Source organism: Cenococcum geophilum, assembly GCF_001692895.1.
Source record: "Cenococcum geophilum 1.58 unplaced genomic scaffold K441scaffold_6, whole genome shotgun sequence".
Lineage (NCBI taxonomy): Eukaryota > Fungi > Ascomycota > Dothideomycetes > Gloniales > Gloniaceae > Cenococcum > Cenococcum geophilum.
In genome coordinates, this window is record NW_027137564.1 from 1,782,900 (window position 1) to 1,795,197 (window position 12,298).

Here is a 12,298-nt window from a genome sequence, read left to right on the forward strand (position 1 = left end):
ACTTTTACTATACTCTTTAAGCCAAACAGCAAATATAATCTCGTTTATATTTCTTTTAATAATACGTTTAAAAGACATATTAACTTCAAATGTGTTTTAGGCTAGGAAGATCTTAGCTTGCTCTTATAGAAAGCAGATTATTATAAACCCGTTTTGATTATTGTAAATCTGTTAGATATAAGCCTATAACGTGTTAGCAAGCTAATTAGAACGTGTTCGTAACGTATTTATTACCATTTCGGGATTTTAATGCTTTTAATTAAACTTATATACTACCCCTACTAGTCCTTTTCCTTTTGGGTATAGAGTAAGCTTCTCTTTTTAAATTATTCTAGTAATACGATCCATAGTAGCAAAGCTTGCGTAGATCTGTGCTAAAGAAGCCTTTCTATACTGTATATAAAACTGTTTAAGGGCAGGACTTCAAAGAAACTTTCCTATAAAGACGTTAGGTATTTATTCGCAATTGGTTTAGAACGTGTTTACTAAGAGTAAGATCTAGATTACGCATTCAACAAACCAACTTAATTACCTCATTTAATATCTCTAGAGGCGGCTTATTTGGGGGGAGTGGTGTATAACTATGTACCTTATGCAAGGTAAAATGAATATAAGAAGTCTCTTCTAAGTCGTCTGGAACAAAAATATAAAAAGTAACCTCGCAGTCCTAATGGATAAGTTTCCCTAGTCCCTAGGGGTGGTTAATTCCTATAAATACGTTATAAACATATTACGAACGTAACCGGAATACGTTCTAAGCAGGTTATATTTTTTTCTTACTATAGTCTACCCTTCTATACAGATTTGATTTAATAACTCCGCATTTCTCCGTTATATCGGCACCTATATTGCCTAGTTAAATAAGAGATATTAAATACGCAGTATCGTATTTCTCATTTACTAGTAATACTTTTCGGAAGTACTCTAAATGTATTTCTATAGTAGCCTGCGTATAGGTAAGAAATGAGTGCCGAACGTTAGCAATATCCTAATGTAATTAGTTCTAAACGTAATCTGGTTAGGTTCTAAACATATTTAGGTAAGATAATTACATACAGAGTATCTTTATTGCTTAATTGTTAGTATATAAGCCTCTGTTTAAGAGCTACATACATTTCCAGCTTAAAATTGTCTTTGAGCTGCTAAAAATAAGCTTATATATATTAACTTGAGTACTAAATATATTTAGAACCAGTTCCGTACCTATTTATATTACGTTTGCGAATATCCAGGTCGCTTCTATCTAGGGCCGCCCGCTCTCTCTATATTAGACCCCACGTCTCTTTAGTAACTATAGTGTGGCTTAAAGATTATAACCAATTCTAAAGATATTCGTAATGTTTTACTCCTAAACAACGCATTTTATATTTTTTACCTCTTATATTTAAAAGAGCGGATATTATAGGCTTAGGAGTATATACTTGTCTAGTTCTATATTAGATCTAAACGCGTTATAAACTAGTTATAAATATAGTTAGGGCATAATTTAGATTTTTATTAACTTACCTGTATGGCTTTTTATGCATCTATGCCTCTTAAGTTAATACGGTAAGTATAACCTTTATATAGCGTCTATAGGTACTCTAGAAGACTTAAACAATCCTCAATTATAAGTGTAGTAAGAGGATTAGTAGATGCCTTAGTAAGAAATATAATATAAGGAACTTCGGGCTAAATATGTTTAGAACTGGATTAGAACGCGTTTAGAACGTATTAAAAACTTACCTTAATCTAATCTTACGGCTGTGTTCGACTCTCTTCTAGCATATAATCTTCTAACCCAAGGATACTGTCTTCTAAATCAATTTCAAACTCATTTTTATTATTACTAGAGAAATCCAGTGGCTGGTAATTATTAGATAGATCTGTTTAAATTAGAATACATTCCAAACACGTTACAAACACGTTATAACTAGTTACCCATGATGGTTGGTTCTGTTTTAGAGCCAAGAGGTAAGTTGTGTAGTGGGATAAGCGATTTACGCTCGGTTGACCACGTAATCTTATATTTTCAGCTGAGGCTGCCCCGTGCAGGGATTGTGCATTAGCGCTTATAGTAGACCCACCCTTTAGCGTGGCCTAACCGACTTGTAACCACCACCAAACGCGTAAGTAGGTAGTTGGTGCACCGAACGCGTAAACGCGTACCCGGCGTACCGAACGCGTAAGCACGCGGTTGGTACGAAAGGTGCTGTAATTATACAATACCTATCCCTTTTTATAGTGTTATATTATATATAAACTATATAACTAGTAATAATAATACCTAATTATTCTATATATAATTAATATAGTGTCTTAAATACTATTCTAATATCTAATTTAGTTTTTCTGTTTAACTGTATATCTGTAGATAATATACGGTAAAAGTTGCTGCTCTAACTCCTTATTCCGCCAAGAATACCTCCTAAAATACTGCTACGAATCTTAGATCTCTATCCGATATAATTTTGCTTAGTACTCTATATCTTATAAATACTTCTTTAATATAGATTCTAGCAATATCTTCTGCTAATATTTCCTTTATATATGCTATAAAGTATCCCTACTTTATAAGCTTATCTACTATTACTAAGATTGCGTTATAATCTTATCCGGTAATAGGGTTTTTTTTTAACTTTAGCAACTTTATAATAAAGTCCTATAATATAACCTCCTATAGTCTTTCTGGTATTTTAATAGGTTATAGCCCTCTATACGGCTTATACCTTATTAGTTTATTTCTTTAGTAATCTAGATATTCCTTTATAACTTTTCGCGCTAAGCCCTAAATTCTATTAATAATATATTCTTCTTGTAGTCTTAACACTAAGCCCCTAGCTCTATTATGCCCTTAAGTTATTCCTTTATAAAAATCTTCTATAAAGTACTTTGCTATACTTCTTAGGATATAATTTACCTCTCTATACTTATATAATATTTCTTCTTCTAGATATTCTAACTATTCTTCTAGCTATACTTTAAAGATCCTTTATGCTTAAAAGCTTTTTAGTGACTTATAAACTCTATCTAGTTCCTCTTAAGTTATTATAATTTTTAATAATTATATCTAATTAGTCTATTTATATCCTTTTGTAGTAAAGCCCCTAATAGCTTTTCGTTATTTTATAGTTTAGCCTTTTAACTTAGAGTATCTGCTTATATATTGTCTGTACCCTTAGTGTACTAAATCTTAAAATAGTATTCTATAAGAGTCTCTACTTATCTAACCTATCTTTAATTAAGTTCCTTTGTTATTAGAAATTCTATTAGGTTCTTATAATCCGTTTTAACTATAAATAGTTTCTTTATACCCTATAAAAATGCTCTTTATTTCTTTAATACTATAACTATACCTAATAACTCTTTATTATAGATGTTATAGTTTAACTCTAGTAGTATTATCTTCCGACTATAGTATATTACTAGGTGCTATTTATCTTAATATTTCTATATAAAGCACGCCCCTAGTATAAAGTCTAATATATCTATTTCCACAACTATCTCTAATTTTAGTTAATAGATCTTAAGAACTAGCTCCTAGGTAAATAACTCTTTAACTTTCTTAAATAATTTTCGCTGTTCCTCTCCCTATACCTATAGTTCTTCTTTCTTTATTAATCGCGTAAATGGTTTAATATCCTTTAACTATTATACTATAAACCTTCTATAGTAATTATAAAACCCTAGGAACGATCTTAACTATATAATATTCTCTAGTTCTTACTAATTTACTATAGCCTCGATCTTCTTTAGATCTATACTAAGTTAGCCTAGTTTAATAATAAATCTAATAAAATTGGTCTTCCTAATAAAGAACTTATATTTTTTTTCTTGACGGCGCATGGGATAGACAGGGGGCTATAAGGCACAATTATAGGAACAGATAGATTGTAGAGGAGACGAATTTTTGAGGAGGTAAGGCCTCTAGGATTGTAGAGACTATACTACGGTTACGTGCCGGAGGCACGTAACCGGCGACCATCCGAGGGGTGTCCGGGGGTTGTCCTAAGGGCAACCCAAGGTGACCGCAATGATATCCCTTATCCCTTGACACGGCAATTTGGGTCCTCAGGCTATCGATAAGAATCGACCAATCGGAAAAGCTAGGTTAATATAAATATCCAATTGAATCCGGTCGTCAATATAAGCGAACTTGGCAAAGGACCCTGCCGTGTCAAGGGATAATACCCAGCCTATTAACAAGTCCACCGTAGTTCCTACTACAAGACTTTGTTACATTAGGCTCGTTATAAGGCTATACCCGTAATATCGCACGTAACGGTATACTACTACCCTAAGCTATATATTTAGTAGAGCCTATAGCACGTAATACCCTTACAAGAATATAGAGTTGCTAAAGCTGCATTCTACGTTTAAAGATATCACGTGGGGGAAGAAAGAGGCATTAGCTTCGTATCTACTAGGGGAGCCTTGTTAAGTGTATCGCGCTATTTACCAAATTTGGCGCTAGCTGCATGCGGCAGCTGGTTCGACGATCCTCATTTTCCAGAAAAAACCGCTACTTGCGCTGACGTGTCTTCTAATCAGGGGTGACTTGTATGGCTTTGATTATTCGCGACATTGAACTACGCTGGACTCTACACAGATACATGTACGTACACCATTTAGCAGCAAGAAAAAAGTGCCCGGTTATCGAGAGGTAGCCGATCGTCGTCGCATTTCTCTTGCGTGTATGAAGTGTTGCTCTGGATAAAGCCCCCTCAGGCTTATCGGTGATTACCTTTATGCCGGGAGTGCGGAGAACCAGTCAACAAAGCCGGGAGAGCATCGGCTATATGCAACGGACTGCAATCTGATGCATGTGTGATGTGGAGGTCATCGGGAACTAATTACAAGGATCCCGTGGCCCAGGCTGCCGCCATATCAGCGCCCCATTTCTGAGGAGTTGTTTGCCGAGACACGTATCAGGTCCTCCAAAAGCCATAGCGCCCAAGCAGCGCCTATCAGGGACCACAATAGGCAGATTGGGCGAACCCGGTCAGCTGCAGCCTGGCTTGCTACAGTGAGTGGCCCGAAAAAGCACTGCCTGAAGAGGCGGAAGAAGGCGTTACATCCAACCGGCGAGAAATGCGCAAGAAAAACACGCACTCAGCCGCGGCAAGGAGGATTCGGTTACAGCCTCGTGTCATCGGGAAGGCAAAGTGCGGATTCAAGAGGCAGCTAGTGACATCAGGCCAACACACCTTTCCAGACTGAGTGGGCGGCCTCAATGGAGCCTTGTCGAATAATGAGTGCTGCGTTAGGGCGTGGGCGGCCCTTGCCTCAGCTGATGCAACTGGGCGGCCCTCGCCTCAGCTTCTCCACCTCCTGATTCCGTTGTGGAAATCAAAAAGGCTGTGAACGTAGGTAACGGGGTTTTGACCAAAATTGGTCAAGTTGGCCCCCAATGTCGCTAGTCAACTCGGGTTCCTCATCTGAGGACTCTTCAACATATTATTGTCCTCCTCCCTTCCGGGGTCCTCTGGTAGAGCAGCTTCTTCTGCCACCTTCCTGGCGGTCTTTTAAACGCCTGGAGAGGCAGTATACTTTTTAGACTATGCTAGCTATAAAAAGAAAGCTGTCTACTAGCACGGTCATAACCACGGAGCGGTCAAAACCCCGTTACCTACGTTATGTATATCCAAGGGCGTCCATTACCCTAAATCGGGGTTGGAAAAGTTAAGAGTTTTGTTCTGGAGTGAGTTCACGCACGTTGGCTGAGATATGCACAAGTACACGCGCGCGCGCAGAGCATACTAACACCTTTTGATTAGGAAACTCTAATTCATTATTTATCCAGGCAACCCAAAGTAATTTCATTAGATTCGAAGCAACAATTCGAAGGAGAGAAACAATTCAAAGCGGAAATTCAGAGGAGCAATTCAACCCAACAATTCAAATCTGCAGTCAAAGCCACACCAGTTCAGTCACACCTCAAATCCACAACCTCAAACAACAACTACGTGTAACTCGTAACCATCAACTCATAACAATAACAACCAATTCCAATTCCAATTCCAAAAAAAGCCATCCACTGTAACAACCCACAGCAATGTTACATACGAGAAGAGGGAACACAATGCTTGAGACGCCTTCGCCTGGGCAATAGGGTCTTGTCTATTGCTATGTCACCCATTCTAAGATGCGGTACATAATGGAAGATGCTGCAGTACGACCGAGCAAACCGCTAAGTCCACGAACGGTCCACATCATCACTGTACAAAAATGGAATGGAAAATACACTGCCGAGCAGCTCGTCATGTTACGATGTCTGTGGTTCTTGCCTCTGCTTCAACTTGTCAGAGCTAAAGATATCGGGGGGGCTTCTTGGCAAAGAAGAGCACGCCGGCAGCGAGAGCGAGGGCACCAGCTACAACATAGAACACGATGTCAGTTCGGCACTTGGCGTCTAGTTCAGCGGATTCCAGAGGCCACTTTTCGACGTCCTGACTGTGCGGATCCTCGTCCGTCAGCGCGACATTGCTGTGGGACTGCCCAGTCTTGGTGCTACTCTTGAGGTATTGAACGTTTGATTCAGCCCAGAAGGGACCAAGGACGGAGGTAGGAGAGGAGGAACCCTCGGTTTCCTCCGAAATATTTTCTGGGATGTTTCCATGCATGTCTACATGCTTGGAGTGGCCTAGCACTTGGCCCACGATGGGCATAGTGTGGGCGCGGGAAGGACCTTCACGAGAAGTGTCAGGACAAGAAGTTCTGAGTCATACTTTTGATATGACGCGAAGTGGGCAGCATGTGGGAAGGCAAAAGGACATGTACAGGTGGGCCACGTACCTTCGTGCTCGAAGGGCTTGTCTCTGCTGTGATTGCCCAAGAGTCCGGCCAGGGTGTGGGGGCAGAAGTGGCTGCCTTCAGCTTGGACGAGTTCTTTATACAGCTCGACCGTTCTCGCGGCCAGCGTGTTCCCAGAATACTTGTCTGAGTGGATTCGGTGTGCTGCCTTCCTGGCGCTGAGAACCAGCTCGCTATCACTCTCCTTGATTTGAGCGAGTTCGCCCGGCGGGAAGAACTCTAAGATAAGAAGTTAGCTGTGCTTATAGGCTGAAAGCATCGTCAGTATTTACTGGAGCCGATCCGGTGGATGGGCTCTCGAATGGTGTCTTTATTAACATCTAAAGGACTGCATGTCAGCCAGGCTTTTCTGCGACCGGTCTCGATGACTTCTTTTAGGGGTCTCACTTACCTAGGTTGTGAAGGTGTTTGCACTTTGTGCCGCCTGGGCAACCGCTGTGCTCGCCCTCCCCTATGCTGGACACGGGCGTGGTCGAATATCGCTGGAGAGTCGGTTTCATCTTCAGAATGATGACGACGAAGATGACGAATACTACGATGAAGGAACAATAGAATACCTGTAGATGAGATGAAAGACGGCGGGGCTGTGTGGATGACCAACAGCTAAGAAAGAGAATGGGAACGAATGTCGCACGCAACAATAGGGAATCAACCGACGGCGGCGTGGTGAAGAGAAGTGGAGGTGTGCACTGGACGAAGGACAGTGGTGATGAAGAAGGGATTGGGGTGGGAGGAGACCAGCGTCCACAGGCTCAGTAGCGGTGGCAAACCCAAACGGGCACAGAAGACGAATCGTCCCGTTGGCCGACGCGGGCTGCGAGCCTGGCAGCCTGGGTGCACCGGCAGCCAGTCGACTGACAGACATCCACCCGGCCCGGCCAATCGTGCCCGTCGCCCGCCCTCAGCTCGCGTGCTCATCGCTCTCGCTGGCTCCGAGCTGGCGCTGGCTCCACTCCGATTCGTCCTTCGGCCGCGAGCGAAGCCCAAACCGCTCCGCGTAGACCCTCCGCTCATCTCATCCAACCGTTTCATACAGTTTCAAAGGGGGGGTTTCGATAAACTGACGGAAGGTAAGGCAACTCGAATCGAGGTGATCTTCGCATACTAGCAGTATATAGTTAGGGACCTTCCGTCAGATTCGATTCTTGGTAAATATCAAAAGTTTTGATGAATATTTTCATCAGAACTTTAAGCCAACCCCCTATTTTGTTAATAACGGCCAGCGACTCCAAATTTCGCACAGTTAATCCTTGCCACTATGTCTTTTGATCCCGCGCGCCAAGTTGATCAAACCATCGAGTTGGTGAGGAGCAAGGATTGCTCTCTATCGAAATCCCTACTTGACCACTTGCCGGAAGGTCGCGCTAAATGTATATGTAAGCACTAAAAATTAGCCTTACCTTCCGTCAGTTCATCGAAACCCCCCTAATGGAAAGGTAGGTGCGGGCCGAGAGGAAGACTGGCTTGGCAGGATTTGACAGTTGCAAGTTCAGACGAAGATTAGGAACCCCCAGTGAGCGAAAACGTCACCGAGAGCTCCGGCACCCTTCCTTCATTCACGCCCAGTTCAATAGTCCAGCGGAACGAGCTCGTGACGGCAGCCCCTTCTTGCTTGATTTGCTGACGTAGTTTTGCCATTTTGTTTCGGGCCCGTTGCATCCCACGTTAATCCCGCGCTCTGCCTGCACCCTTGCCAGCTGGGTGGTCCGGCTGAGACTAGCTTTTGGCGCCGGAAAACCCAGTACGAGCAAGAGAAACGGCGGCGGGAAGAGTTGCTCTGCGTTTCGCTGAATCGACTTGTAGCAGGAAGCGCCTAAGTCCAGCTGCTCGTGCCGGGCGGGACTCCCACGCGATGCGACATCCCCCAAGGGCGGCGGCAGCGCAGAGAGAGGCTGTGTAAGAAATAGGCTGGCGTAGTGGTGTGCGGAGGTAGGTCATGCTCGGTGCAATTTTACTCATCTCCACCTTGCTGCCCAACTAGCAAGGAACCGTGGTCATAGGTGGGCGACGGAGCGCGGAAACTAGAAGACCGCAGAAAGCGAAAGAGACGGCCGAAGAGGTAGGTTTCGCTGAGCACACCCTCTCGCGAGGCATCGGGGCAGGGTCCATGCTCAGGCGCGGGCGTCCAATGACGTGCGGCACCGGTAGTGCACCAGCAGAAGGCTGGGCCCTTGCTCTGACGCGTCCCGGCTGCAGCCACGGTCCGTAGTGTGTTCAGCCTGCTCAGAAGTCAAATACATTTTCGACCCTTTTTGAATGGCTGGTTTTGCGGTGCAGTTCGATTTGAGTGTCCGCCAGCAAGACGCAGCTCCGCTTGATCCGCCTCTCCGCCCCGCGCCGTCCAACCAGCCAGCGGGACCTAACAAGAAGAACTAGCGGAGGACTGCCGCAGTCTATTGCCACCCGGGGCCCCTGCTCCGCGGTTCCCGCCTGGTGCCACCAGCCGTGTCTGTCACCCTGTCGCCCTCCCTCCCTCTCACACTCCCTCGTTTCTCCGCTCCTTGGTCTTCTCTCTGCCTTGCTTCCTTAGTCTGCCTTGCGTGTAGAATTATTATATATTTTGACCGAGAAGTCCTACATCTTTGCGTATTGGGTTTGCTCTATGTATTCTCAGACTCCAGTGCTCTCGCCTGCATATCCTTACACAGAGCTAGATTCCAGGGCCCTACCTTGGATTCCTGAGCCCTTTGGTGTCTCGTCCCGAACAGCGACAGCACCACCGTCAAGCTCATCCGAATATGGCTCGAGCTCGTACTATGCAGACTCTGATACTATCGTCGCGCCCAGTCCCTTCTTGGATCAGAGCTGGGATATCATACCACTGTCTATAAGCTCAGCGTCCAGCCTTTTCACCCAAGATAAAGACACGTCGTTGCACTTTATGCATGATGCCGACTTGACCTCGCCCTCCGGAGCCTGGCTAAAAGACTCGATAGCAAGTCTCTCATCGTCAACCACATTCTCCTATGAAGAATCGGAGGTAGAGAGTTGGAGACAATTGCCTCCGCTGTCGGATGCATTATTAGACGCCTCTCAGGGCAAATCGCGCGTTTGCGATCGGTGTGGTAAATGCTTCGGCTGGCCGAGTCAGTTGAGGTACGTCTGTCGCATAGCCCTCTTGAGGAAACACGAACAATCACTTACCGCATGCAGAAAACATCAAAAGATCCATGACCAAAGCAATCGCGCGCACCACTGTACACAATGCGACATGAGCTTTTTGTACCGGAAGGACCTCAAACGCCATCAGAACACGAAGCATCGACTTTCAGGGTCTCCCTCGGAGATCTTCAGGTGTCGGGTCGCAGGCTGTCAGCTCAAGAAAGAGTTTACGCGTCGGGACAAGCGAAGGGAGCACGAGGAGAAGCAACACTCCTCTCAGTCGAGTTCGCAAGATTCCTGTGACCTCTCGGAGGACATTATGAACTACAGCGACGCGAACGCAAGCCCGCGCTCACCTTGCTCTAGCCCTCGGAGTATGATAGTTGAACCTACTTCCTATCTGAGGACGACAACTCCGACAATGCAGCAGAACTCGAATGAAAAACCATTTGCGTGTCCATTCAGAGGCAAAGGCTGCGATAGGACCGATAGCTTCAATAGCTACGTCGACCTAGCACGACACGGGAGGAGCGTTCATAATTCTCTGCTGCCTGCAGATTCACATGGCTTCTACAAGTGCGCCTACCAAGGCTGTAAAAATTCGTCAAAACTATATCCTCGCAAAGATAACTTCAAGCGCCACGTCGCGGCCATGCACCCAGACGTGGAGACAGACGGTCTGGTCGAGAGGTAAAGTTGCTTCCCTATTCAATACTCTCTACGCATTTGCTGAACAGCGAAGGTCAAAATGTGTCCCCAACAACGCGAAGGTCAAGAGTCTGCCCCTCACAGCATTTGATACGTTCCAGAGCCTCGATGAAAGCGGCCCCGTTCTCCCCTCGTTCGGCATCTCTACGCAACCGAGCCGCCTTTACCTCTGAAATTTGAGGAAGAGTGAGCTACGTAGCAGGTTTACCTGGCTGTTTTGTTCTTGAGTGTAATTCTTGCATTTGTAGACGGTTGCATAGATAGCGGTTGAATCCAATGTTGAGAGGTTGTGCCAAATCCAATCTTTGGAGGTGGCCAAAATACGGCCCTAAGATAACCTTAATCGAATCTTCATATTTCATACCACTATCCGTGGCCTTCGTAGCTGCGCCTTGACCATCCACCAGAAGGGTGGGTGGTGGACACCCTAATCGCCAGGACACGTCAATTGCCAGGATTAAAGGAATTAATTATATAACACTACCACATTAATAATTATAAGTCTTCCAACTACTCACGCGCTTCATCCTATTCACTATATCTATCCCTAGAATTATTAGAAGTCTTAGGCTCTGGTATTAGTGTTTTAGCCTTTTTGCGCTTATTTGCGACCTTTTTATTATCTATCTTCCTCTTTTTAGCTAGTGAGTGGCCTTTAACTACTATAATTACCTTAAACTTCTATATAACCTTTCTAGTACTAGCCTTCTGCTTTTAGCGTCGCTTATTCTTAACCTTAGTCTCTTTTAGCTGCCATTTAAAAGATCTAAATACTTAAAGCTAAATCTCTACGCCGTATATATATTTCTATATAGCCTTATTTAGGTCCTTATTCTCCTACTCCCACCAGTTTTACCTAATATACTAAGCTAAGTCGCCTGCCTGCCTAATCGCCTTTAGTATAGCAATATTAATATTCGTTAATATTGGGTCTTTCCTTAGTGTAGCCTTATGTAGTAGAGATAGCTTATTAAGTACCTTCTTTAAATCAAATAGGTAAAGGCAAGTCTCTATAAAAGCCGCTTTAATTATTGCCTTCTTATTATTCTTGATTCTTGATTAACGTCTGATGCGGTCCCAATTAAGGTCCATGCAGACTACTGCCGTGATGTAGGTACAAAAAACCTCTAAGGGAGACGTGGGTGGTAATACAAAGTGTACCCCCTCTAGGTAGCACGCCCGTACTACATCAACGGGAGGAAAAATACCGTTAGGTCGCTGCTCTGAGACTCCTGTAAGGAGTGTCCTGATTGCCTATCTTGCCCTGTCTGCCATTCGTACCATGCTTCCTTTTGAATTTGTAAGTACCATGAGATTAATATCATTTTGCCCTTGCTCCTATTCGAATGCCCTATGTATACGTATACGCCTATAGCCCTCCTACTTGCAGCATGATTTCTACCCCAAAGGAACAGCGGGACGAATGTAGATCTAGATCTAGGTGCCTTGTCCTAGGGCCCCAACCTAGGTCCCCTATGCACACCCCCAGCCAAAGGTGTAGAGGAAGACGGAATACCGCGCGGTAAGTCCAGGCTGTCGGGTAGGGTAGGGAATGAGAGGCTCATTACAGGCTTCCTAGGGCGTATGCGGTTTATTCGGTCGCCGTGTACGGCTCGTTCGGTCGCCGTATGTGGCTCGTCGGTCGCCGCGTGCGGCTCGTTCGGTCGTCAGGCTATGTAGGTGTTCGTATAGGAGG

The 12,298-nt window shown here is 44.5% G+C and overlaps 4 protein-coding genes across 4 annotated transcripts; 2 read left to right on the plus strand and 2 right to left on the minus strand.

The window, feature by feature from the left end:
* Positions 1–6,287: 6,287 nt before the first annotated feature.
* On the minus strand, positions 6,288–7,292 carry K441DRAFT_674191 (uncharacterized protein; the record flags this gene model as incomplete). The annotated part of the gene is made up of 3 exons (XM_067650723.1): positions 6,288–6,667; positions 6,775–7,011; positions 7,184–7,292. 3 exons carry the CDS (start codon positions 7,290–7,292, stop codon positions 6,288–6,290), a joined length of 726 nt encoding a protein of 241 aa, XP_067508122.1.
* Positions 7,184–8,258, plus strand: K441DRAFT_653884 (uncharacterized protein). Its single transcript, XM_067647603.1, has 2 exons — positions 7,184–8,168; positions 8,233–8,258. The coding sequence occupies exon 1, from the start codon at positions 7,502–7,504 to the stop codon at positions 7,898–7,900; it is 399 nt and encodes a 132-aa protein (XP_067508123.1). The 5' UTR covers positions 7,184–7,501; the 3' UTR covers positions 7,901–8,168; positions 8,233–8,258.
* Positions 8,259–9,072: 814 nt separating this feature from the next.
* K441DRAFT_289314 (uncharacterized protein) lies at positions 9,073–10,690 on the plus strand. The gene has a single exon (XM_067640972.1). It carries the CDS (start codon positions 9,395–9,397, stop codon positions 10,586–10,588), a length of 1,194 nt encoding a protein of 397 aa, XP_067508124.1. The 5' UTR covers positions 9,073–9,394; the 3' UTR covers positions 10,589–10,690.
* A 952-nt stretch (positions 10,691–11,642) lies between these two features.
* On the minus strand, positions 11,643–12,038 carry K441DRAFT_653886 (uncharacterized protein; the record flags this gene model as incomplete). The annotated part of the gene is made up of 2 exons (XM_067647604.1): positions 11,643–11,940; positions 11,970–12,038. Coding segments are annotated over 2 exons (153 nt in total), but the record flags the coding sequence as incomplete, so codon positions are not given.
* Positions 12,039–12,298: the final 260 nt, after the last annotated feature.